Below are 24997 nucleotides of genomic sequence, written 5' to 3'. Positions count from 1 at the left end.
GGCCAGGAGTTTGGGCGCAGCCTGGGGGTTCAAGTGTGGGTACCCCTGCCCCCTCACTGTGACCCCATCTGAGCCTCGGTTTCCTCATGTGACATGAAGGAGGACAGAGCCCACCTGGCTGGGGGGACAGGCAGGGGTCAGCGCAGGCCGAGGCCTGGTCCCCGAGGGCTGCAGGTGACTCCAGGGAAGGGGAGAGGGTGGCTCCCTGGCAGGAACGCAGGTGGGAGGCTGAGTGGTATGTGCCAGGCACAGGGCGGATGGATGTCAGTAAAACCAGACCGGGGTCTGACCCCACCCTCATCCCCCACAGAGCCAGTCACTCCTGCAGACTTGAGGACTCCACACCCGCCCAGGCAAGGCTCAGAGAGGCGGGGCTGCAGGAGGCCGGGGAAGACCTCTGTCCTCTGCCCTCCACTCCACCCTGCTTCTCCTCTGGCTGGGTTTGCGGATCCTTCCCTGAAAGATGTGGGGGAGAGGTGTGGTCTGAGAGGCCTGGAGGCCCAGCGGCAGGATGACCCTTGTGGCTGTGATGGGGCCAGTGGGCAGGCCCGGAGCCCCTGGAGCCTTGCCAGGCTTCCCAGCCAGATGGGCATAGCCAAGGCCCCTGGGCCGGCGGCCCTGGCCAGGGCTGCCCACCACTTCCTGCCCAGGCTTGCTTGGGGAGGAAGTGACCTGCCCCTGGCTCTATGCCCCTGCAGGTGGACACACTGGCAGGTGGGCAGAACAGGTGACTGAGTGCAGGGCCAGGGCCCGCATTGGAGGCTCGGAGCCCGGGTGGGCACTGCCCTCATTGTGCCCTCTCCAGGGGCTCAACCTTGCCCTCTGCTCTTTCTCTTCCAGCTGCTGCTTGAGGCCATGGGTGGGTGCCAGGCTGCTGGACCATAGGCGCCGCCACTGCCCCCACAGTGCCCGGAAGCCACCTCTGCCCCCGCGCCCAGAGCCCCGGCCCCCCAGCCCGCCCCAATCCCGCTCGCCGCCGGACCCTGGCATGTCCAGGCCTGGCCCGCGCCTGCCTGCCCAGCCCGCGGAACCCCGGCGGCCCCGCGAGCTAGGATGAGGGGCCAGGCCGCCGCCCCGGGTGCCCTCTGGATCCTCGGGCCGCTGCTGCTGCTACTGCTGGGGCGCCAGGCGGGCACGGCAGCGGGCACGGCCGCAGGGCCCGGGGCTGAGCCCTGCGCCACACTGGTGCAGGGCAAGTTCTTCGGCTACTTCTCGGCAGCCGCGGTGTTCCCGGCCAATGCCTCGCGCTGCTCCTGGACCCTGCGCAACCCGGACCCGCGCCGCTACACGCTCTACATGAAGGTGGCCAAGGCACCCGCCTGCAGCGGCCCCGCCCGCGTCCGCACCTACCAGTTCGACTCCTTCCTGGAGTCCACGCGCACCTACCTGGGCGTGGAGAGCTTCGATGAGGTGCTGCGGCTCTGTGACCCCTCGGCGCCCCTGGCCTTCCTGCAGGCCAGCAAACAGTTTCTGCAGATGCAGCGTCTGCGGGCGCCCCAGGACAACACCCTGGGGGCCCGGGACGGGCCCCCCGGGCTCAGCGACGACTTCTCTGTGGAGTACCTAGTGGTGGGCAACCGCAACCCCAGCCGGGCCGCCTGCCAGATGCTGTGCCGCTGGCTGGACGCCTGTCTGGCCGGCAGCCGCAGCTCGCACCCCTGCGGCATCATGCAGACCCCCTGCGCCTGCCTGGGCGGGGACACCGGCGACCCTACCTCCGGCTCCCTGGCCCCCCGCGGGGACGTCTGCCTGAGGGACGGTGTGGCTGGGGGCCCCGAGAACTGTCTCACCAGCCTGACCCAGGACCGGGGTGAGGACGGCGCTCCAGGTAAGTGAGCAGCAAGGCGTCCATGACACAGTGCAGGGGGCGGGGCCGGGGGGCACTGCCGGTCACCTGGAGGTCAGGGGTCACTTGGTCCCAGGGGATATTGTTTGGAATTCTGGGAGAGGTGAGGGTGACTCCTGTGGGGGTCAGAGGTAGGGCAGTGCAGAGGTAAGGGTGGGCATGTGCTCGGCCGGTCCCACCTTCTTAGCAAGCTTGGGGTCCTTCGTGAGATGGGCACCAGCACGGGGCGGGGCTGGTACCATCAGGGAGGTGGGACAGGGAGCGGAGCTCCACAGGGGCGGGGCAGGAGGGATACCCTGCCTGTGCACGGAGGGGAGCTCCCCGTGGGACCCCAGGGTGAGGGTGATAGGAGACAGCTCTTCACCATCTGTGCAGGTGGAGACCAGACAGTGTGCCGGGCACTTGGGAGCCAGGCTGGGCTGGGCGTCCATGCGGGTGGGTCCCCGTGGGGCCAGGTGACATGCCCAGGGTTCTTGGCCTCTCCCAAGCAAGTGAGACTGATGAACTCCTCAGAAAAACTTCTTTCAAGGCATAAGAGCAGCTCCGTGGGGGGGTTTCAAAGGGAACCAGCTCTCCTGGAACATGGTTCTATTCATGGCCCCTGGGCCAGGGAGCCCAGATTAGAAACCTCCATGAAGCGGTGAGCATAGCTGGAGAGAAGAGGGAGGGGGTGGGCAGAGCCCCCACGGGTGGAGGCGCGGCGTCCTGGAAGCCGTCGGGAAACCCCCGCCTTCCATCAGTTGGGTTGGGGTCCCCAGTGACGGGGTGCGAGGGCTGATCTTTGGGCTGGACCAGGTGGAGGGCTCTGTGACCTAGGCACGGGCAGCCCCACAGCATGGTGGTGGGAGTGGGCCTCTGGGTGGAGGAGAAGGACAGAGCAGAGACAGGGCAGCGGCTTTGGGAGGCCGGTGGGTGCAAGAGGGCCGGGCGGGGTGGTGGCCTGGCCTCACGCATCGCTCGGCCACTCCTTAGTGGTCACCTGGCCCCTGAACCTCAGCGTCCTCACCGGCAAGGTGTTGACTGCTTTGAGGGACTGTCCAGTCACCTCAGGCCTGATGGCCCTGGAGCTTGGCCCACACTGGAGGCCACAGCACAAGAGCTGGCCTCTGCCAGATCCCAGGGCAGTGACCATGCCAGGGAGATAACCCGGTCTAGCTGGAGCCACACAGAGCTTTCGGGACAAGGTCAAGGAGGCGGGGCCTCTGTGATGAGCTGGGAGCTTGCGGGGCTCGATGTGGGTGCTGGAGAGAGCAGGCCAGGCGTGCAGTTGAGAGCAAAGGTGGCCAGGTCTCCCGGACGGGGTTTGCCTCTTCTTTTGAGAGCTGAAGGGCCGTGGGGGCTTTAAGCAGAGGGGGCACAGGGCTGGGGCTGTCGATGTGGTGTCTGGCTCAAAGCAGAAATCTGGGAGGGAGCTGATGCTGGCCTGGCCGGGAGGAAGGGGAAGCGCCTGGGGATGGGGTGTGCAGCTGATGGACTTGCTGATGCCAAGGATGTGGGCGTGGAGGAAGGAGATTGATTGCTGGCCCATGCCCAGGTTTCTGGCTGGGCGTGAGGACATCAGCTGAAGTGGGGAAGTGGTGAGGAGGAAGATCCGGAGGTCAGAGTGGGACCTAACTATGAGAGGCCCATAGGCCATCCAGCGGGAATGTCATTTGAGAGGGACCACGCGGTCAAGTTCAAGTTAATCCCAGCCTTTCCTGCACTTGCTGTGTCGCCGGGCCAATCCCCTCAGGCTCCTTGTCTTTAAAATGGAGTAAAACATCTTCTTTCCTTGGTTGTCATGAAGAATGAGAACTGGGGTGAAAGTGTTTCTAAGCAAAAGCAACATCAGTGATGAAATGTCAATATCTATGTTTATTATTAGGTAGGGGATCTGGAGGGCTTGGCAGGCAGAGACAGATTAGAGGAGGAGGAGGGCTATGTAGGGACTCTGGACTTGAGCAGAGATTCTGAGGATGGGAATGTTTGCTTGTGGTGCTGGAGGGAGGTGGGCAGGTGTGCATGTGTGCACACATGTGCGCACATGCTTGCACTCATACGTCTATGTGCACGTGTGTGTAGTGTGTTACGTGAGCATATGTGCACAGTGTTATGTAAGCATGTGTGTTCAGTGTGTTATGCGAACATGCATGTGTTCATGCATCCACGTGTACAAGTGTGTATAGGGGGGACACGTATGTGTGCGTTCACACAGGCCCCGCCAGTATGTGTGCGTGCACACTTACACATGCACATGTGAGTACTTGCATGTTTGTGTGGCTGGCGTGTACACGTGTGCATGCTGGTGTACAGTGCATCAGATATCTGTGTGCATTGTGTTTGTGCATGCGTGTGTGTGAGCATGTACACGTGTGCACTGGTATGTACTCGAATTCACTGCGCATGCGTGTGTGTGTGTGTGTGTGTGTGTGTGTGTGTGTGTGTGTAGGCTGGCTCTGTGCAAGTCTTGACAAAGCTCAAGTCAAGGCTCCGTGGCAGGGCCAACTGCCTCGTGGAAGACAGTTTGGAGAGCATGCGGGCTGGGGCTGCCACCAGGAAGTGAGGAGCTCAACTCTGAGGGGCAAGGCGGCAGGAACAGGAGGTGGTCACCCCCAACCCAGGGGCGGCACAGACCCCATGCCCATGCCTAGACTCAGAAGGCCCTGATGCTTCTGAGGCCTTGGGAGTACACGTGGCATCAGCAGGTTATACCACGGCCCCTTAACCAGTTCACTCTTCCCAGCCGCCCAGGTGGCTGCCAGCGAGGACCCGCCTCCCGGCCCAGGACCTCTCCCTGGGGTGCTCCCCGGCCCGGAACGCTCTCCCCACATGGCCCCTCTCTCAGGGGCTGCCCAGATGGCACGTGGCGGCAGCCCCAGGACCACTGTCTCCTCACTCTCTCTCCCTCTCTTCCCACACGGAATCGCCTGTGAACACCACAGAATTTCCCGTGTCCTGACTCTGTCCCTGCCAGGATGTCCCCGTCGTGGGGCAGGGGAGCTGGCCCTGCTCACTGGCGACGCCCTGCGGTGGCCCAGCTCCTGGCGGCAGCAGGCCCTTGATAAATGCGTGTTGAGTAGGGGGAGGCACAGAGGGTCCAGGCTGCGGGCAGGCTCACACAGCTTGAAAGGGGAGACCCGGAGCAGAGCAGCTCTTGGCCACCCGGGGCTTCTGCAAGAGCTCAGGTGAGAGGGTCTGGGTGTGTGTGTGTGTAGGGGCGAGGTGGCCCACAGGCCAGAGAGGTCTAGCAGTCATTCAGAAGACACACAGCTGAGCTGGACCCCATATCGTGCTGTGGAGCCTGTGTCCCGGAGCCGTGCCCCCCACACCGAGCAGAGGAGTCTGGGTAAGGCGTGTCCTCCGTCCCAGCTCGAGGGGGCCGTGCGATGCCCAGAGTGAGCAGGAGGCCCAGGCCAGCCTGTGGCCCACTTTCAGCCCTGCCCCTGCCCGGCCTGTCCAAACGCCACATGGCCACGCCATGCGTCCGACTGGCAAGCCTTCCTCAGGCCAGAGCACCGCTCCCTGCCCCCGGCCGACCGCCCCTCTGCACAGCCCGCCCGCTCCCGCCCCCTCCAGAGTCTCTACATTTTTCTGCCTCTGGTGAGATGGGGCCATTTCTCTCAAGGGTTGCTTTAAATATTCATGTTTTAATTAAAGAATTTTATTGCAGAAGCGACATGTAAGATAATGAAAAAGCAGCATCCTGGGGGCTGGGGGCCACTGTGTGTGCATGCGTGTCCCTGTGCATATGTGTGGGTCCCTGTGTGTTCATGACCCTGCGTGTGCACATATGTGCCTCCCCCAACTGCCTGCATGGGTGGGGTGGGGCTGGGCTGGAGCCTGAGTGTGTGACATCCCCAGCGCGTGTAAGGCGGGGATGCTGGGCCTAGGGGCCGTGACCTACCCCAGGCTGAGTGCCCCGGTGCCTCCAGGCCTGTCCGCTCCTAGCCGGGCGCCCCTGCCCTGACACCCCATGGGCTTTGGAGTAATTCCCACCCTCAATGCCGCACAGCTACCCTCTCTAAGGGCTTCAGTGTGTGGAGAGAGGCAGGGCTCTGATGGGAGGAGGTACTTCAGGGGGAAGGATGTGCCTCTGGAGTTTAGGGGTGACCAGGAATGTGTTAGGGAGCCGGCGGGGGACAGGAGCAGGAAGGGTCAGGGCTTCCCTGCCAGGATGGTTTTCATCCCAGCCCGGGGAGCTATTCTTTTGCGCAAGGGCCAACTTAGAAAACCTGGAAAACAAGGTTTCCAGCTCCAGGCAGACAACCTCTGGGTATTGTAGGCGGACAGAGAAGGACGTGACCTCATGGAGCCCATAAGAGCACATGGGGGGGCCGCCCAGAGGGGTGTTCCCACACCACCCTGCAGCTGGGAGGCTGGGAACTGTGGCCCTGCTGGGGTCTCGCTTCCCCCAAAGCGGGGATGGGTTGTGAGTTGTGTAGCCAAAGCTCCGGGAGGGGAAGAGACCTGCCCAGGTCATCCAGCATCGAACTGCAAAGCCAGGCAGGACCCAGGCCTTCGTCTGGGCTTGTAACAGGCATCCTTCTTAGGACGGGGCGCCTGCCGGACTAACCCTGCAGACGGGGTCCTATCACTGACTTGCCGAGCCTCAGTTTCCTTCTGTGAAATGGGGACGGGACAGTACCTGCCTGTAGGGTCCAGCGCCTCTGTCATGCATGGAGGAACTCTCCTCGTCCTCCTCCTCTGGCAAGTGGCCTGTGGGCAGTGGCTGCGGTTCTCAGCTCCATCCTGAGATCCCACAGTGCCTCCTGCAGCTGGGCAGCTTGCTGGTCGCTCGGGCCCTGACAGTAGACGCCTCAGGCCTTGGTGAAGGATGCACCAAGTTTGGACACGGAGCCAGAGCGGGGCTGTGGTTTGGGTGGGGGCGGAGCTGCCCATCCCCTGTGGCCTTCATTTGCACATCCATGCAAGGGGCTCAGAGGAAGAACCTGGATGCTGCAGGACAGGCCTTGACTCTGGGGACTGCAGTCCTCCCAGGGGCTGGACTGCACTGTGGTTGCGAAGGGACCCCAGCCTGACGGTCAGGGGTGGGGCGGGAACAGGCGGTGCTGCCTGACCTGCTGGACTGGGGAGACCTCTGCTGGATGAGACAGGAAGTGCTGACTGCCTCCTTCAAAGGGGACCCAGGAGGCGGGGAGGCCCAGCGGGAAGAGGGCCTCCCTGAGTGCCCCGCCCCAGCCCACTGGGGCACAGGGACCTGGGGACCGGGGCGACCACAGCGTCCAGACAGGGGTGCTGGGGTGGGAAGGAGGCCTGGAGCCCCCTCGCTGTGTGTCCGCTCTCCTGGGTGGCCAAGGCTGCCTGGCGGCCATTAACTGGCCCTATTCATCCCTTAATGAGATGGAAATGAGGCTTCCAGACAGAGGGGGCATTGAGCCTGGGAAGAATGGCGGCTTCTTTCCGGGCCTGGAGGGGCAGCCCACCCCCCAGCCTTGCCCACTCTTCTGCTGCCCCTTCAAAGCCCACCCACCCCAAGAGCCCCATGGTCACCCAGCAAAGGGTGGCCTGAACTCCTCTGAGCCCAGCTCTGCAGGCCCCCGGAGACCTGCCTGGGGGACTCCCTGGTCGTGGACGCACTTGCCTGGTGAACATTTGTCAGCCATGTGTGACGACACACGGCAAAAATGATAGCAAAGGTAGCAGCTGCCATTAACTGAGCGCGCATCAGCGGTCAGGGCTCGGGATGCGACAGGGATCCTGTGTTGAGGATCAGAAGTCAGTCTGTGATGAGGATCAAGGCCATGTGTGATCAGGATCGGGAATCAACATGTGAGCAGAGTCAGGGCCAGGCCCAGGGGGCAGTCTGTCCTCTGAGCCAGTGGACCCCCTGCCTGGCCTCTCCTGATATGACCCTTCCTCTCCTTCCCCTCCCCCCACCACATCCCCACCACCTGGGTCACCAAGGTAACCAGCCCTGAAATAGTGGGTGTTTTGGCAGCTGAGGCCTAACCTGAGTCTATCCTGAAAGACTGAGCTCTGCAGCAGTTGCCATGGGAACCAAGTGGCATCCTCCGATTAGCCTGGCTTGGACACCCTCTCTCTCCCACCCACTGCCAGCTTCCACGTCACTCAGGCTTCCACACAGGGGCTGGGCTGAAGCAGCAAGGGGGCACAGGCAGGACGGGCCCGCCATGTCCCTGCGGCCAGGCCGGCCTCCGACTCCAGCCTCCCCGTTCCTCCATGTCAGTGTGACAGGACAGGGGCTCAGCCGATGAGACCCCGGCCCCAGGCCGGGGGCTTCGAGTGCTGCTGGCAGCCTGCCTTGTCTGACGGCTGCAAGGGCAGAGCTTGGAATCTAATCAGGGGCCTGGTCCCGGCTCCCCTCACTATCAAATGGGCGTCACTATGGGGCTCCTGCCGACCACCGGGCCCCAAGGGAAGGCGCCTGAAGTGGTGGCAGTGAGGCCCCGTGTCTGGGCAGCCTCAGCCTGTCACACCCTCAGAGCCACTCACGGGCAGTGTGCACCAGGGGCTGTCCTGGGCGCCCCCCACCCACCTCGCGTGCCCTGGTCTGCTGGCTGCACACTCCAAACCCCTGGGACACAGGCATTTGCAGTTCAAAACCAAGTCATATCTGTGTGGCAGCCTCCATGCTTCTGGCTCCTCCCCAGCCCTGGGGATCCTGGAGTCCCCTGCCTGGTGAGACTCAGGCCTGCTTGCCTCCTCAACTCCAGGGCAGATTGTCCTGTGGGGTGGGGTGGGGAAGCCTCACCAGCTCCCGACTGTCTGGACCACCCCTCTCTGAGCCTCAGTTTCCTCTGCTGTAAGTGAGTCCACACCTGGTTCCTGGGTGGACTGGGACTCCAGGTTCCTGAGGCATCCGGTGCCAAGCGGGGAGGGGGGACAGGAAGTGGGGAAGACAGGACTCCGCTGACCAGGATGCCTCCTGAGGGCCAGCCTTGGGGGAGCACCGGGCCTTGAAGGGTGGGGGCCCAGGTCCAACAACCTACTCAGCCCATCCTGACTAGGGGAGCCCAAGCATTCTGTCACTAGGGCAGGCTCAGACTTCTCACGTGGACAATGGGGGCAGAGAGGCCCTGGTGGGACCATAGGGCATCAAGCCCAGGCCCAGGAGGGGCTCAGAATCAGGGCCCTTGGCCCCCAGGAACCAGGGTCCCTGCAAAGCTCAGCCCGGCCTCTACTCTGCAGCCCTGGCAAGGTCCTCCCCGGGCCCCTCTGCACTGCGTGTGCGGGAGGGGCACAGCAGGGCCCATGCCCACCCACAGACCACGCAATTAAGGTCAGAGCCAGCCCCTTCTGCTGGTCCCCTGTCAGGGTGCTTTGGCCTGTCCACCTGCCCCACCCACCTGCGTGTCCCAACTGCAGGGCAGGTCTGAGAACAGGAGGCCTGACTTCTGTGTGCCCTTGAGGCTCTGCCTCTCTGGGCTCCAGGGGAGGTGGGACACTTGGGAAGGGGGCCTCTTTGAGGGCAGAGAAGGATCCTTGATGGCTTGGGGGCCTGGAGGGTGAATGAAACTTGCCTTCTGAACCGGTGGGGACTTGGGCCCCCTCCCCTGCCTGCCATTCATTTGCTTCTGGCGCCCCCTGCTGGTCAGGTCCCAGCACAGGCACAGGACAGAACCCAGCACCTGGACGCCCAACTTGCTGCGCATCAAAGCAGGTTCTCTGGAGGAATTCCCTGGTGGGCCGGTGGTTAGGACTCGACGCTTTCACTGCCTTGGCTCGGGTCAGGTCCCTGGTCTGGGGACTAAGAGCCCACACGCTGGGCAGAGTGCCAAAACACACACACACAAAATGGGATTTTCTAGCATTGACTGAGACCCCATACCTGTGGTCTCCCCATCGTTTCTTGCTGCTTGCCATCACAGGTGGCAGACTTGGTTAGACGTGCCCTCATCTTCAGGTGGAGGGCATGAGGGCAGGGTGGGGTGGACCTGACCATCCCAGGGCAGTGGGTGGTGGGGCCCCCACATGAACCCCGTCTTTCGGCTCCAGCACCCACCCTAGGGATCTGCACAGTCTGCCTGTCACCCACATCTCCCCAGAGAAGCCAGGCTCCGAGAGGCCACAAGGACCCTCCTGCTGGGCCAGCTGTGACTTGCCCTTGGCCAGCCTGGCTCCCCTGCTCCCGCCCCAGGTGGGGCAGTGGCCCAGCTCCAGAGTGACTCCCAGTGCCAGGCCTTGGCAGTGCCATCTCCTTGCCCCGTTCCTGGGGGCTGTGTCAGGGGCTGTGTGCTGGGCACCCAGCCCACGGCAGGTGCTTGGTGACCTGCGCATGCCCTTGCTGGGTCTGACTTGACCCTGCTGTTCTGGGAGCAAGGGGCCCTGGAGTTCCTGAGGACAAATGGGGTGGCAGCACCAGAGTCCCTCAGGGTGGGAGCTATCTGGCCTGTGGACTGAATGCCTGGATGAAGCAGCCCCTCCCTGAACCCATCAGTGCAGCCCAGCTCTCGCCCAAGATGTTGGCCTCCTGCTCCTCACCCCTCAGTGCCTCCCCAGTACCTGGAAGCTCTTAGTGTCCTCGGTGACGTCCCTGGTGGCTCAGATGGTAAAGCGTCTGTCTACAATGCGGGAGACCCGGGTTCAATCCCTGGGTTAGGATGATCCCCTGGAGAAGGAAATGGCAATCCACTCCAGTACTATTGCCTGGAAAATCCCATGGACAGAGGAGGCTGGTAGGCTACAGTCCATGGAGTTGCAAAGAGTCAGACAAGACTGAGCGACTTCACTTCAGTGTCCTCGGTGGCACTGGGGCCACCAAGGGGCTCAGACCTTCAGGGACATGAGGTCATGATGCTTGAGGGGACAGGACTGGGATGAAGATCCGTGAGAGGGCTGAAGGAGGGTGGCCAGAGGGGCCTGGAGGCCCGTCTCTGCTGTGTCTAGGGGAGGGGAGGCCTGGCTGGGCCCAGGGTGTGAGACCTCACTAGGCCACCAGGTGTGGGGCCTCTGGTGTTCCTGAGTGATGGGGTAATGAACACACAGATCATGGGGGGAGGGTGAACAAGTCTAGAGGAAACTAGACTGAGGGCCATGGGGAGGGGATTCGCAGGGGCTGAGGCTAGGTGCCAAGTAGAAGAGCACCCTCTGCCCCCACCCCCTCACTGGGCCCTTAGAATAAGACAGCTGTTGGGGTGGGCAGGGTGCCTTCCATTCATTCATCCTTCAGACCTGCCTAGGGCTCCAGCTCTGGGTCCAGCCGCTACACTGGGGACCTAAATTCAGAGTCAGTGCAGACCCTGGCCTGGGAGCCTGTAAACAGAGCCAGAAAGCACTCAGACCCCAGAGGGAACTGGGGTCGCACCTCTGCCCCTCCCTGCCCTGCCGGCCGCCTATGCTTCGCACCCCATCGCTAACCTCATCCAGGCTCACTCTCGCCTCCTGGCTGACCCTCCAGGGCGCTGCGCTGGTTAAGACGCCGAGGCTTCTTCGCAGGGCCGCAGGGCCGCTCTACCCCCAGACCCCTGCGAGATCCCTGAGACACTGCCTGAAAGGCATCGCAGCCCTTTGACCCCGGCCCTGACTCTGCCCTCTGGTTCCCACCAGGCGGCTGGAAGTTGTGGTCCCTATGGGGCGAGTGCACGCGGGACTGCGGGGGAGGCCTGCAGACGCGGACGCGCACCTGCCTGCCCGCACCGGGTATCGAGGGCGGCGGCTGCGAAGGGGTGCTGGAGGAGGGCCGCCTGTGCAACCGCAAGGCCTGCGGCCGTGAGTGCGCGGACGGGTGGGACGGGCGGACGGGCAGAGTCGCGGGCGGTGGGGGGTAGAAAGAGGGGCCCGGGCCGGGCCAGGTGGGGGAAAAGGGCGGGGGCCTGGGTCTGGGCGGACCAGGGAAGGTGCTGGGGCCAGGCTAGGCCGGCTCGTGCTGTGAGGGGCGGGACCAGGGGTGGGGCCTAGACAAGGGCGGAGCCAACTCCTCGTCTGGCCTAGTGGCATCAGAAGTAACAGCCTAGGAGGAGGGGCGGGACCGGGTGTTAGACTGGATGTGGCTGACTTAGCACCTGAGGACTGGGAATTCTGGGTGCACGCGGAAGGCTGTCAGTGAGGCTTCTCCCTCCACCCCGATCCCCAGCCCTGACCAGAGCTGCCTGTCCCAGCTGCATCTTGCCTCCAGGATGTATTTCTCTAATAAGGCTCTCTAATGACCTCATGCATATTTTAGCTGCTGCTTCCATAAAGTTAAATCAAGTTATAATGAGACTGTCATTCTTCGGGTTGTTTCTTCCCCGATGAATTTTCCTGGGGAGAGGAGCTCATCTCAGAAGCCTGGGGAGGGCCCTGTGGTGTCTGGGCTGGACCGCGGGGCGCAGGACCGCAGGCGGGATGCTAAGGAGGGGACAGCAGCAGCCATTCACACCTGGTGCCCTGCAGGTGATGCTGCGGGCCCCGGGGGAAGAGAGGGAGGGGCGCAGGACAGGGGAGTATGGACCAGACAGGGCTTGGCACCAGAAAAGGGTGCCCTGGTCCCAGGTTTCTCAGCTGCCCAGTGGGACCAAGTGGCCCTGGTACTGGCAAGCCTGGGCCCCACTGTCACTGAGGACTGAGGGACAAAGGGCCAAGAGTGCCCCTCTAGAGCTGCAGGGCGGGAGCCGCAGGCCAGGGCCTGAGCGCTTACCTGGACCCGCCCTGCAGCCGCCGGGCGCACTAACTCCAGGAGCCAGTCCCTGCGGTCCACGGATGCCCGGCGGCGTGAGGAGCTGGGGGACGACTTACAGCAGTTTGGGTTCCCGGCCCCGCAGACAGGTAAGTGGCAGCGTCTGGGTGGGGCTGACAGCAAACGCACTAAAACTGGGAAGTGGGGAAAGTTGGTTCCAGGGTATTAGGTCTTTGGGCAAATACTGTACGTTATTAATTGCTGCTGATCCAATTAATGACTGTAATAATTTCCCATAATTAGACTAACCTCTCAGGTGCCAGGCGCTGGTCTCCAGGCACACTGGATTTAGGAGAAGTGGTGTGAGGCGAAAAAAAAAAAAAAAGGAGGGGGGAGCTCACGGGCCTTGCTGCGGCCACCTGGGGGGTCTGACCGCAGCGCAGATACAGGGGCAGCAGCAGGCCTGTGATGCTGTAGGTCTGGGCCCACAGGTGACCCCGCGGCCGAAGAGTGGTCCCCGTGGAGCGTGTGCTCCAGCACCTGCGGAGAGGGCTGGCAAACCCGCACGCGCTTCTGCGTGTCGTCCTCCTACAGCACGCAGTGCAGCGGGCCCCTGCGGGAGCAGCGGCTCTGCAACAACTCGGCCGTGTGTCCAGGTGGGCGGGGCGCCAGCCCGGGGGCGGGGCGTCCGGGTAGGGGCGTGGTGTCGGGGCGGGACGTCAGGGGTAGGGGCGGGGTGCCGGCCCGGGGGCGGGGCGGGGCGTCAGGGGTAGGGGCGGGGCGCTGACCCAGGGGCGGGGCGTCCGATAGGGGCGTGGTGTCTGGGCGGGGCGTCAGGGCCGGGGACGGGGAGTCCGGGGCAGGTGGCTCGGCTGCCGGCTGGGCCGGACAGGGGTGGCAGAGCGCTGTGCTCCCTCCGTAGTGCATGGCGCCTGGGACGAGTGGTCGCCCTGGAGTCTGTGCTCCAGCACCTGCGGCCGCGGCTTCCGGGACCGCACACGCACCTGCAGGCCTCCCCAGTTTGGAGGCAACCCCTGTGAGGGCCCAGAAAAGCAAACCAAGTTCTGCAACATCGCTCTGTGCCCTGGTAGGTGAGAGGGAGGGAGCTGGGTGGGGTGAGACAGGAAAGGACCCAGTGGGCCACCGACCAGCCCCCGGAGCCCAGCTTTGCCCACTCACACCCACCTACTGGGGCCTCAGAGATGAGATTGGAGCCCCAGGCTGTAGGCCAGAGAACCTGGAATGTTCTCACTGGGGCACCAGGGGTGTTGGGGTGCTGGGACCTCCTTGAGGGTCACACCCATGCCTCAGACTTTGTGGGGTGCTCACACCTGTACCCCAGGTGGGGTGTGGGCCCTGGCTGTTCACGCTGGCTTCCTGTCCCCTTCTTCCCCTGGGCCGGGCAGTGGATGGAAACTGGAACGAGTGGTCCAGCTGGAGCACGTGCTCCGCCAGCTGCTCCCAGGGCCGGCAGCAGCGCACGCGCGAGTGCAACGGGCCTTCGTACGGGGGTGCCGAGTGCCAGGGCCACTGGGTAGAGACGCGAGACTGCTTCCTGCAGCAGTGTCCAGGTCAGGCCATGCCCATGGGCCTGCGGGTGGGGACCTGCGGTCCTGACTCACTTGGCGGGCTGGGGGCTGCTGGGGGGCCCTGGAACGAGGCCCCAGGGATGTGGGGGCGGTGGGAGGTCCCGGGGGCCAGTGCACATGGGGCACTTGTCTTACCGTGTATCAAGCTGAGCTCTGCCTTCCCCTCCCTGGTGTCAACTTCCTTCTGCTCCCGGCTCCCCACCCCTGTGTCCCCGTGGCCCCTGCATACCCTTCATCCCCATTCTCGTGCCTCCGTGGGTGGCCGTGTTCTGCAGTGGATGGGAAGTGGCAGGCCTGGGCATCCTGGGGCAGCTGCAGCGTCACATGTGGGGGTGGCACACAGCGGCGGGAACGCGCCTGCTTGGGGCCCTTCTTCGGGGGAGCAGCTTGCCAAGGCCCCCAGGATGAATACCGGCAGTGTGGCGCCCAGCGGTGTCCTGGTGAGTGTCTCCATCCCACCCCACAGCAGGACCCTGAGACGGCGCATCCCGAGTGGCGGGGGAGGCGTTCAACGTGCAGCTGGGGGACGACCACTTTGCGAGGGTGGATGTCCCGTGGCGTCTGGGCCCTCCTGAGCCTGCTGCCAGCTCTCTGCTTCTCCCTGCACTCCCCCCTCCGCCACCAACTCACGTCTCTGGCCCTTGGCAGAGCCCCACGAGATCTGTGATGAGGACAACTTTGGAGCTGTGGTCTGGAAGGAGACCCCAGCCGGAGAGGTGGCTGCGGTCCGGTGTCCCCGCAACGCCACAGGTGAGAGCCAAGGGGGCAGGGGGCTGGCAGGGCACCTGTCCCTTCCTTGCGGGATGTGCTGGAGGCACCAAGATGCCCCTGGAGGCCCGCCTGAGAGCTGTCAGCACAGGGCATGTGGCCCAGACCCCGCCCGGGCAGCCCCATGCACACTGAGGCCGGAGGGGTGCGGGCAGGGACCCAGGGCTGCCGTGTCCTAAGTCACCGGAGCCAGTGCCAGCATGAGGCCCCTTAGTGCGATGTTCCATGACGTCACTGCTTTACATGTGGGAAACCAGAGGCACAGAGCCCACACCCTTGCCCTGGGCTTGCCTGGCTAGTAACTGGGAAGTCGGGTTTGGACACGGTGGTCTTGATCCCCACGCAAACCTACGGAGTGATACAAGGTGTGGGAAAAGCAGGGTGGGTTCCCAGAAGGGGCTCTGCAGTGAAAGTTTGGGTTCCTTTCCCCTCTTGTCTGAGGAGCATGTGTTGTTTTGTACCCCTGTGTGCTGTGTGACATTCAGGAAGTACCTACCCTCTCTGAACTTCCATTTCTTTCTGTAAAACGAACTTGCTGTGGGCTCCCCACCCCCTACCCCCCGATAAGGCTGGTGACTATGGTGGAAGCTGTGTATTCCCAGCCGTGGCTTCAGCTCCCGTGCCCCGTTTTGTTTGCAGAATAATACAGGTTCTGGGTAGCGTCTTGCAAATCCAGGGAAGTAAAGTGAAAACACAAGTTGCAGGATGGTGTTACTTCTCTAGCCTTTGTCTGCTTGTGATCCCTCATTTTCATTCTGCACCATGCTGTAGACCAGGTGTCCCGTCCTGCCCCATGGCTCCTGTTGGGTGACAATGTCCTGGCAGTTCTCTAGGGTCATCATGGCTGTGCCTGGCTCCCTGGAAGTAAGGTCTGGGTCATAGACTGTGCCCATGTTCAAGGCCATCCACACCTGACCCCAGTCAGCCCCAAGGCTGCCCAGCGTCCACAGCACACCAGGGTCACGAGGGGCCCCCTGACCCCAGAGGTGGAGCCGGGCAGTGGTGGGCTGTTGGTTCTCCCCAGGGATCTGGTTAGGAAGGGGCTCCAGGAGAAGCCCTGGGCTGAACTCTGAACCCCATCACTCAGCCCAAGGTTCAACCTCCACACAGGTAGGATGCCTGCAGGTTTGGCTCCTACCAGGCTCCAGTGCTTGGCTTCTACCAGGCTCCAGGCTCCAGTGTCCGCTCAGAAAAGTTTTGAATGAAAATGTCGCTGGGGCCCTGGCCCCTGTGCCAGCTCTGCTCCTGGAATATGGCCACAGGCGAGTGTCTGCTTCCAGGGCTGGGGGCCATGAAGAGAGCTGAAGGCACCTGGGAGCTGGGGCTGGGTGGGCGGGACTCTTGCGGCAGATGTAGGCATCCTTCTGAGAAGTGGGCGATGGAGCCAACCCCCCATCTCCACAGGCCTCATCCTGCGACGCTGTGAGCTGGATGAAGAAGGCATCGCCTACTGGGAGCCCCCCACCTACATCCGCTGTGTGTCCATTGACTACCGGAACATCCAGATGATGGTGAGGCTGGGCACCGGGGTCACCACCCCGGGCCCCGCCCATCACTCCAGGGCTCGCCTCTACCCCCATTCTCAGACATAACCCTGCGTCCCTAGTGGCACGCTCTGTGGACACGGGTCAGCGTGGCTGGGGGCTGCAGAGCGCCCTCTGGGCGTGGAGGTCCTTGGCACCTGCAGAGCCGCAGCACCCGCACCTTCCATCCCCCTAGACCCGGGAGCACCTAGCGAAGGCGCAGCGCGGGCTGCCCGGGGAGGGCGTCTCCGAGGTCATCCAGACCCTGGTGGAAATCTCCCAGGATGGGACCAGCTATAGCGGGGACCTGCTGTCCACCATCGACGTCCTGAGGAACATGACAGAGATCTTCCGCCGGGCATACTACAGCCCGACCCCTGGGGACGTGCAGGTGGGTGCCCAGGAGGGCATTCTCCACCCCAGCCTTAGACTGAGTCCTGACCTCAGACTGAGCCCTGAGCCGGGCCCCGTGCTGAGACCCGACCCCGGCCACACTGAGCCATGACTCTGGTGCCTTATTCTCTGTTCTGGAGAAGGCTCAGAATACTGGCAGCTCACTGCAGTATTCTTTGCCTGGGAAATCCCGTGGACAGAGAGCCTGGCGGGCTGCAGGCCCTGGGGTCGCAGAGGCCGAGCACACATCCCCTCTCACTGGCCCTTCTTCCTTCTCCTTCCAGAACTTCGTGCAGATCATCAGCAACTTGCTGGCCGAGGAGAACCGGGACAAGTGGGAGGAGGCACAGCTGGTACGCCTGCCCGCCGGGGTGCTGCGGGCGTCTCCGCGCCTCCCCACTCCCCAGGCCGGCTCAGGGCAGGCTCTTGGGTTCAAATCCCAGCTTGGCCTCTTCCAGGAAGTCACTCAGCCTTCTGACCTTCGGTATCCCCGTCCGTCGGATGACAGGCTCACCGCACAGGGCTCAGGGAGGGGTCTGAGAAAGTGTGTTGGCCGTAGGGTGCAGGCCGGGACGTAGCAGTCCCTTCTCATCTGGAGAGAACGGTCCGCCTCGCCCCCACACTGACCAGGAACCTGCCATTCCTCCTGTACCCTGGGGCTGCGGCACCCAGAGACCCCTGCTCTCCTCCCATCTGGACACCCGGCCATAGGCCAGAGCGCCACAGCCCCTCTGGGCTCAGTGTTCTCATCCACAAATCGGCAGTGGACACTCAAGTCCCGCTCCACTTCCCAAGTCAGGTCCAGAGCCCTGCAGGGCAGGGAGTGACCAGCAGGACCCCGTCAAGGAGGGAACAGATGAGGGAAGGAGGCGGCTGAGTCCCCGCTGAGGGGGCAGGGGACTCGGGTGACCCTCAGTTCTGGCGCCTTCTTGGCTGGACTGCCCCCCCACTGTCTTGAGGCTCCCTGACCCCGCCCCCATCCCATCCCCAGATGGGCCCCAATGCCAAGGAGCTCTTCCGGCTAGTGGAGGACTTCGTGGACGTCATCGGCTTCCGAATGAAAGACTTGCGGGATGCATACCAAGTGACAGACAACCTGGGTAAGCCCAGCCCTCGCTCTCCCAACCCTCAGGCCTCACCTGGCACACCGGGACGGGGCCCTCTAGCCTCAGATTCTGGCCAGGTGTGCCGGAACTTCAGGACCCCTGGGCCGGGTTCTAGGATGACCTATGAGTTCTCAGGTGCACAGACCTGAGTCTCCTGATGATGGTCAGATGTGATCCTGGGAGGGGGTCAGCGTGGGCGCTCTTGGACCCAGACCAGGCCCTGGACACTTAGAGTCTTGGGATGCAGCAGGAAGCCCCAGCCACAGCTTCCACCTCCCCAGAGCTGGGGGCCCATGGTGCCTTGTCCTCAGTATCCGCTGTGCTGGGACCTTAGAGATTTGAAGGCAAGGTTGCACTCTGCTCCCAGAAGCGCTTGTCAGAGGGGCTTGGCGGCACCCAGTTCAGTAGCATTGACAGAATCTCAAATGGGGAGGCGGCAGTGCAGGCCTCGAGAGGCTGGAGAATGCTGCAGACGGGCCTGGACGTGGGAGGTTGACAATGGCTGTTGGCACAAGGACCTGCAGCAGCTGCATTCAGTGGTCACCACCACATCCCCTTAAACAGCTCTCCTGGCCACATTTCTCGAGGGCACCTCCCCAGATAATCTTCTCATAGTGGGGAATCAGGGTGGGGCCTGGGCCCGTGCCCGGCAGTGGTCCACACAGCGCCAAGGAGGGCGATGGTCACCGCCTCTGTAGAGACTCCTGGGCCTCTGGGCCCACTGTGCCTGTTCACATGCACCCGGGGACCTGCCCAGGCAGGGATGAACGCCTGCTAAGCTAGAAGTTCCTAGAGCCCTGGTCCTGCCTTTCGCCTTCGAGCTCAGGACCCCAGAGCTGGGGAGACCCCTGAGGCCAGAGGAGTGGGACCAGCTTCCTCCTGTAGGTGCAGAGACCCCGGCCTGGAGGTCCCCTGGAGGCGGGGTCAGCTGTGGCTCCAGGTTGCTGGGTCCCTTTCTCACTGGGCTGACAGGGCCCTTGTTCCGGGTGAGATGGGAGTGGCCGGAAAGCGGGCTCTTCTGTGGCCACATGTGACAGGCATGGCTCAGAGGCCACCTCAGCTCTCAGCCCCCCGGCCCCAGACCTCGCTGTAGAGGCTGGACCCCTAACCACCCAGCACCACCCACAGCCCCTGGAGTGGGGCTAGGCCCGGACTGAGTCCCTGACCTTCCACCTCCAGGAGCCTGTCCGGAGCCAGTGGACATTCAGGGCCCACCCTTTGTCACCAAAGGAGGCCCTGGACTCCTCTCATCACCCCTCTTTAGCCCTCCCACCCCATGTATCCGCACACCCCATTCTCCCCTACATCCCACTCATACCCTTGCACCTGTGTACTCTACACATATACACTCCATGCGCCTACTGCACACCCCACACCCCCGTTCACCCCAGTCACATACCATGTACCCTATGCACCCAGTGCCCTACGCCCTTTGCACTCCGTGTGGCCCCTGCACACCCCTCGCGTGGTGTGGCTGGGTGGCCCCATGAACACTGCACCTGTCCTGAGCCAGGAGAAGCCCTGTGGTGGCCCCACCCAACTTCCCATCCCAGGGCCAAGGCTCCGGACCCTGAAACCGCTCTGTCTTTGTCTCCCTTTGTCTGTCGCTGTTGTCTCTCACCTCCCCCCACCCCCGACCCCGCCACAGTCCTCAGCATCCACAAGCTCCCAGCCAGCGGAGCCACCGACATCAGCTTCCCCATGAAGGGCTGGCGGGCCACAGGCGACTGGGCCAAGGTGCCGGAGGACAGGGTCACTGTGTCCAAGAGTGTCTTCTCCACGGGGCTGGCAGGTGAGGGCTTCAGGGGGCTGGAAGAGCTCCCCAGAGTCTAGAACTTCTCAGTCCCCCCAGAGAACTTCCCAGCCCCACGCCAGAAGCACTCCAGAAGTTCTGACATGTTGCGTCAAGGGCTAGGGTGGTGTCCGTTTCTTCTACACAATCTCAGTGTTTCTGAGATTGCCCCCTCTTCCAGGAAGCCCTCTTTGCTCTCCCTATGTTGGGAGGCCCCAGGCAATCTTGGCTGAATGGACCCCCTCGTCACAGGGAGGGAGAGGGTCTTGCCTGTTGTCACACAGTAGGCGATTCCAGTTCCCAAGAAGAGAAACTGTGCCCTGCCTGCCCCTGGCTTTCAGGGGCCACTCAGGGGGACCGAGGAGGTACCCCAGCACCAGGGCAGTGCTGTGTCCATGGTGGGGTGGCGGGGGGGGACACACACTCCTCTTGCCCAGCAGGGCCTTGGCCTGGGGGTGGTGGGAGGAGGGCGACCACTGTGCTCTCTTCCAGAGGCTGATGACTCGTCTGTGTTCGTGGTGGGCACTGTGCTTTACCGAAACCTGGGCAGCTTCCTGGCCCTGCAGAGGTGGGCATCATGGGCACAGGTCGGGGCTGGGGAGGCTGGGTCTGGTGGAGTTGGGGGCTGGGGAGGCCGGGACTCGGGGGGGGGGGCGGGGGGGGGCTGGGACTAGGGGGGGGGGCCGGGGGAGGCCGGGCCTGGGGGGTGGGGGCCTAGGGAGGCTGGGTCTGGGGGATGGGGCCCTAGGGAGGCCGGTCCTGGCAGGTGGGGGCTTGGGGAGGCTGGGTCTAGGGGTGGGGGCCTGGGGAGGCTGGATCTAGGGGGTGGAGGGCTGGGGAGGCCGGGCCTGGGGGAGCTGCGAGTCTGGGGAGGCTGGGTCTAGGAGTGGAGGGCCTGGGGAGGCCGGGTCTGGTGGGTGGGAGCCTGGGGAGGCTGGGTCTGGTGGGTGGGAGCCTGGGGAGGCCGGGTCTGCGGGTGGAGGCCTGGAGAGGCTGGGTCTGGGGTGGAGGACCAGGGAGGCCAGGCCTAGGGGAGGTGGGGTGAGGGGCTCCTGACCCCAGCATGGCCTGCTGGCTGTCCCCCAGGAACACGACTGTCCTGAACTCCAAGGTCATCTCGGTGACGGTGAAGCCCCCGCCTCGCTCCCTGCTCACACCCTTGGAGATCGAGTTCGCCCACATGTACAATGTGAGTGCCCTTCATGTGCGAGTCCGCATGCATGGACCCCTCCACCTGTCCCCGCGTGCGCACACGTCCCAGCCTCTGGCCGGCCTTGAGAGAGCTCCTTTACCCCCGCGCGGCAGGCGGGGACAGTGGCTGGCAGAGCTTCGGGGACTTGCCCAGGGTCACAGGCAGGGACCGAAGGAGCCGAATGCAGCCTAACCCGGGTCTGAGGCCACTGCTCCCGGGCCCTTCCAGCCAAGCTGCTCCTTGGAGAGGACGGAGCCATCCTCTGCCATGTCCCCACCAACAGGCCCACCACGCCCTCCTCCCTGGGCTCTCCGTTAGACCTGAGATGCCCTCGACCACCAAGAGCCTGCCCACACCCACCCCGCTCCCCAGCCAGGACGGGCAGTGTCGTCTGGTGCTGGGCTGTGCCCAGCCTCTCTGTGCCTGGCCCCTCCCTCATCAGGTGGGAGCCTGTCTGTAATCACCCTGCAGCCTGTGGGGCAGGGGTGCTTGCCGAGCCCTGTCTGTGCCCCTGACCCTCCCAGTGGCTATTTCATATTAAGCGGAAGTGGTTGCTGCTGCCCAGCCCCTCCCAGAGAGGGGACAGAAGCTGCCCAAGGCCACGCAGAGGGCTGGGGGCTGAGCCGGCCCCTTCTCTGCTCTGGGCCTCAGTTCCTCCTCCTCAAACCCTGTCTCTGGGGAGCAGCGGAGGCAGGGCGCCAGCCGGGGCAGTGGGACCCTGCGTGGACACCGCCTCGGGTGGGGCTCGAGGGCGGGCCGGTGGTCTGACTCTGCCATCTCTCCCAGGGCACCACCAACCAGACCTGCATCCTGTGGGACGAGACAGACCCGTAAGTGTCTCAGCCGTGCAGCCTCTGGGGTGGGCTCGGCAGCCAGGAGGGAGGGGCCTGGGCTCCAGGTTCAAGGCTGCCTGCTGACCATCCCCTGCACTCCTCTGTCGGGCACAGTGTCTCCCTGCCTAGTCCAGCACTGATGGCACAGGGGGCCCACCCAGCCAGTTTCCTACCCCTCCTAGGGAGGTCCATGGTTGAGGGTCCAGAGGGCTGCAGGGGTCCCCCAGGCCAGGTGAGGGAAAGGGGCATGGCCACAGAGCAGGGCAGCTGGGTGAGACCCAGGGTGACTGATGGGACGCAGAGACAGGGACTCCTGGGGTCTCGGGCCCAGCTCCCTACCCGGCACATGGCACCCGCCTGTGTCAGGCCCTGTCGCCCTGCTGTTTTGAGTGGGGGTGGGGCACCGGGCTGGACTGGCCAGGCTGTGATTCAGGGTCACGGCACCTGCATGGGCGCCCAGAGCAGGGTTCCTCCCAGACACAGGGAGACAAAGCGAAAGGTAGGTGGGGGCTCATGTAGTCACAGGAAAGAGTCTGTGCAAAGGCCGCAAAGTGGGGACAGCCCTCAGAGGCAAGGAGGGTCAGAGTTTCAGGCAACTGAGCAGGAGAGAGCTTGGCAGCTGGAACCTGATGGGCCAGGTGGGCCTGGTGGGGGCTCGGCCTTCCCCCAAGGGGTTTGGTATCCACTGGGGAGGGGGTGGTCAGAGAGCAGCATGTCGTCACCACCTGCCTCCCTCGGCCCCGGCACTGCCAATCCCCAGGCCAGCCCCAGTGCCATGGGGTACGTCCTTCATGCCATGGGCAGTGCAATGATGGAGGTGTGTCCTGTGAGGGCAGGGGAGGCTCCTAGAATGGCCGACACATGAGGAGGACACGTTCTCCTGGCAGAGGATGGAGGGGGTGGTCTTGGGAAGAAATAGTTTGAGCAAAAGTGTGGAGGTTGGAAGGTACAGGAGGAATGTGAGGCATGGCCAGTAAGAGTGGGCAGCCATAGGGGCAGGGGTGTGGGGTGGGAGGGAGGCTGCAAGGGGCAGTTTGTAGGGGCTGTGGACCCGTGGAAGTTGTTGGGTAGGGGTGTGATTACCATGCATCCATCAAAATCTTCCACCCACCCGTCCTATCCATCCATCTATCTGTCCATCCATCCTCTCATCCATCCATCCTCCCATCCATCCATCCATCCTCCCATCCATCCATCCATCCTCCCATCCATCCATTCTCCCATCCATCCATCCACCCATCTGTCCATCCACCCACCCATCCATCTATCCTCCACCCATCCATCCATCCTCCCATCCACTCTTCCATCTACCCCATCCATCCATCTATCCATCCATCCATCCTCCCACCCTCCCGCCCATCCCTCTTTGGTGATTCCTAACCATTGAGAGCATGCTCTACGAGGTGCTGGTGCTCAGGCTCCTCCTGTCCCCTGTGAGGAAAGACAGGAAAGTAAGAACATCCAGATCCCTGTGAAACTGTCCAGTCATGCCACATGCCAAGAAGTGGAAGCAGTGGATCTGGTGGCAGGTGGGGTGAGGAGCCCGAGAGCAGGTTCACAGGAGCCTCTCTGGGGTGGTGTTTGAGAGACGCCTGCTCAGCACTGCACGTGGGTGTATGGGGACAAGCATTTTGGCAGAAGGAATAGTGCAAAGGCCCCGTGGTGAGAGAGTGCAGGCTCGTGCGTGGACTTCACTGCCCTTGCCTGCTCTGGGGTGTGAGGACAGTGTCGGGGAAGCACTGGGGTGGACCCCGTGACCCCAGGAAACCAGCCCTCTGGCTTTGTGCCAGAGACTGTTTTTCTCTGAGTTTCACGAGCGGCATAAACTTTGCACAAAATGGACTGACAGAAAAGGAGGGAAAAAAGAAAAGGCAAGAACGAGGGCTCGCATCCTCCCAAGGCTGGCCCCTGTGGCCATCATGTGGCTGCCGACCACTCCGTCTGGCCCCTGACATCAGCACAAGCCCCTCCCCACAGTCCAGAAACCCTCCCACTGGGCTGTTCAAAGGTGGCCCGGAGCGCCTGGGGTGCCTGGTTCACCCAGCAGCCCTGCCCTTGGATAGCTCTGCTCACATTTATGTTGTTTGGTTGGCATCAAATCCCTGGACAACTTCAAGGTCTTGGTAGTAAATTGCTTTCCAGAAGGGTGGACATCCTTCCCCTTTGTCCTCTGGGGGCAGGAGGTTGTGAGAGGCCTGGCCAGCCCAGTGAGTGTCGGGTTCACTGTCCCCAGGGCACAGTCGGGGCAGATCCCGCCCCCTGGGAATGTCCCTGGGGCCGGAGTCTGCCTGCTTGCGTGTGGGAGCAGAGCGGGGATGGGCGGCGGACAGCGGCCAGGCCCGTGGGACGCTCACGTCTGGCTGTGGCCTCCACTAGCCCCTCCTCTCTCAGGTGTGGGGGCCTGCCCACACCCCAGGCTTCCCTTGCCCTCTCCCAGTACCCCCGGACAGGTGGGACTGTTAAGGCCTCTGTGCCTGGGCCCAGGGCCCTGTGGACAGAGGGAAGGTGCCAAGAGCTGGGCCGAGTTGGAGGTGCCCCAGAACACATGCGCCCACCAGCGCCCTGCTCAGTCCCGGGGTGGCCCTGGGAGCCCTGCCTGTTACTTCTGGAGAAGCCGAGGCTCTGGAAGGTTGGTGCTTCAGCTCAGGGTAGGGACCGAAGCTTCTGCCCCAGAGCTGGACAGCCTGGGGCCCAGAAGTGACGGGGTGGAGGCACGGGGCAGGAGGGAGGCAGCTGTCTCTCCCCGCCCATGCTTTGTACTGGAAGCACCTCCCTTCGTGGCCAGGTGAGGCCATCTCTCACGTAAAAGGGCTTTGAAGAGCCAACGGTTTCCCAGGTGACCCGGAGCGGGGACCAGGGCCAGGGCCCCAGGTTGCTTCCACTGGTGTGCCCAGGGATCAGGTCTGTGCTGGCGTGGGCCTGTGTTTGTATATGTTTGGATGAGAAAGGGTCTCATGTCTGCAGAATTGTATGTATGTGGGTCGGGGGGAGGGGTCAGTGGGAATTGATAGCCACTACTCTTGCCTGGAAAATCCCATGGATGGAGGAGCCTGGTAGGCTGCAGTCCACGGGGTCGTGAAGAGTCGGACATGACTGAGCAACTTCACTTTCACTTTTCACTTTCATGCATTGGAGAAGGAAATGGCAACTCACTCCAGTGTTCTTGTCTGGAGAATCCCAGGGACGGCGGAGCCTGGTGGGCTGCCGTCTATGGGGTTGCACAGAGTCGGACACGACTGAAGCGACTTAGCAGCAGCAGCAGCAGCAGCGACCTTTAGCTGAGAAGCAGTGAGCTTCTGACCCATGACTGAGTCTTGGCCCTGGTCACCTCAGGAGCCTAGACCCCAAGCCAGACTGAGCCCGGCCCTGGCACACTCTGACTCCTGGCCCTGGGCACACA

The 24997-nt window shown here is 63.3% G+C and overlaps 1 protein-coding gene across 1 annotated transcript in view; it reads left to right on the top strand.

Moving 5' to 3' along the window:
- Positions 1–1053: 1053 nt before the first annotated feature.
- Positions 1054–24997, top strand: part of ADGRB1 (adhesion G protein-coupled receptor B1) — a 69012-nt gene continuing 45068 nt past the window's right edge. The window contains exons 1-16 of the mRNA XM_040261669.1: positions 1054–1828; positions 11354–11515; positions 12440–12550; positions 12893–13057; positions 13324–13488; positions 13808–13972; positions 14266–14430; positions 14639–14740; positions 16163–16269; positions 16478–16672; positions 16959–17027; positions 17666–17774; positions 19429–19572; positions 20065–20140; positions 20659–20761; positions 21551–21594. Of these exons, the coding sequence (XP_040117603.1) occupies positions 1054–1828; positions 11354–11515; positions 12440–12550; positions 12893–13057; positions 13324–13488; positions 13808–13972; positions 14266–14430; positions 14639–14740; positions 16163–16269; positions 16478–16672; positions 16959–17027; positions 17666–17774; positions 19429–19572; positions 20065–20140; positions 20659–20761; positions 21551–21594 (2657 nt within the window). The remainder of the gene's footprint in view (positions 1829–11353; positions 11516–12439; positions 12551–12892; positions 13058–13323; positions 13489–13807; positions 13973–14265; positions 14431–14638; positions 14741–16162; positions 16270–16477; positions 16673–16958; positions 17028–17665; positions 17775–19428; positions 19573–20064; positions 20141–20658; positions 20762–21550; positions 21595–24997) is intronic.

Source organism: Oryx dammah, unplaced genomic scaffold (genome assembly GCF_014754425.2).
Source record: "Oryx dammah isolate SB20612 unplaced genomic scaffold, SCBI_Odam_1.1 HiC_scaffold_19, whole genome shotgun sequence".
In the NCBI taxonomy this organism is placed as follows: domain Eukaryota; kingdom Metazoa; phylum Chordata; class Mammalia; order Artiodactyla; family Bovidae; genus Oryx; species Oryx dammah.
Note: the sequence above shows the minus strand (reverse complement) of the source record. Positions and strands in the feature narration are given on the sequence as shown.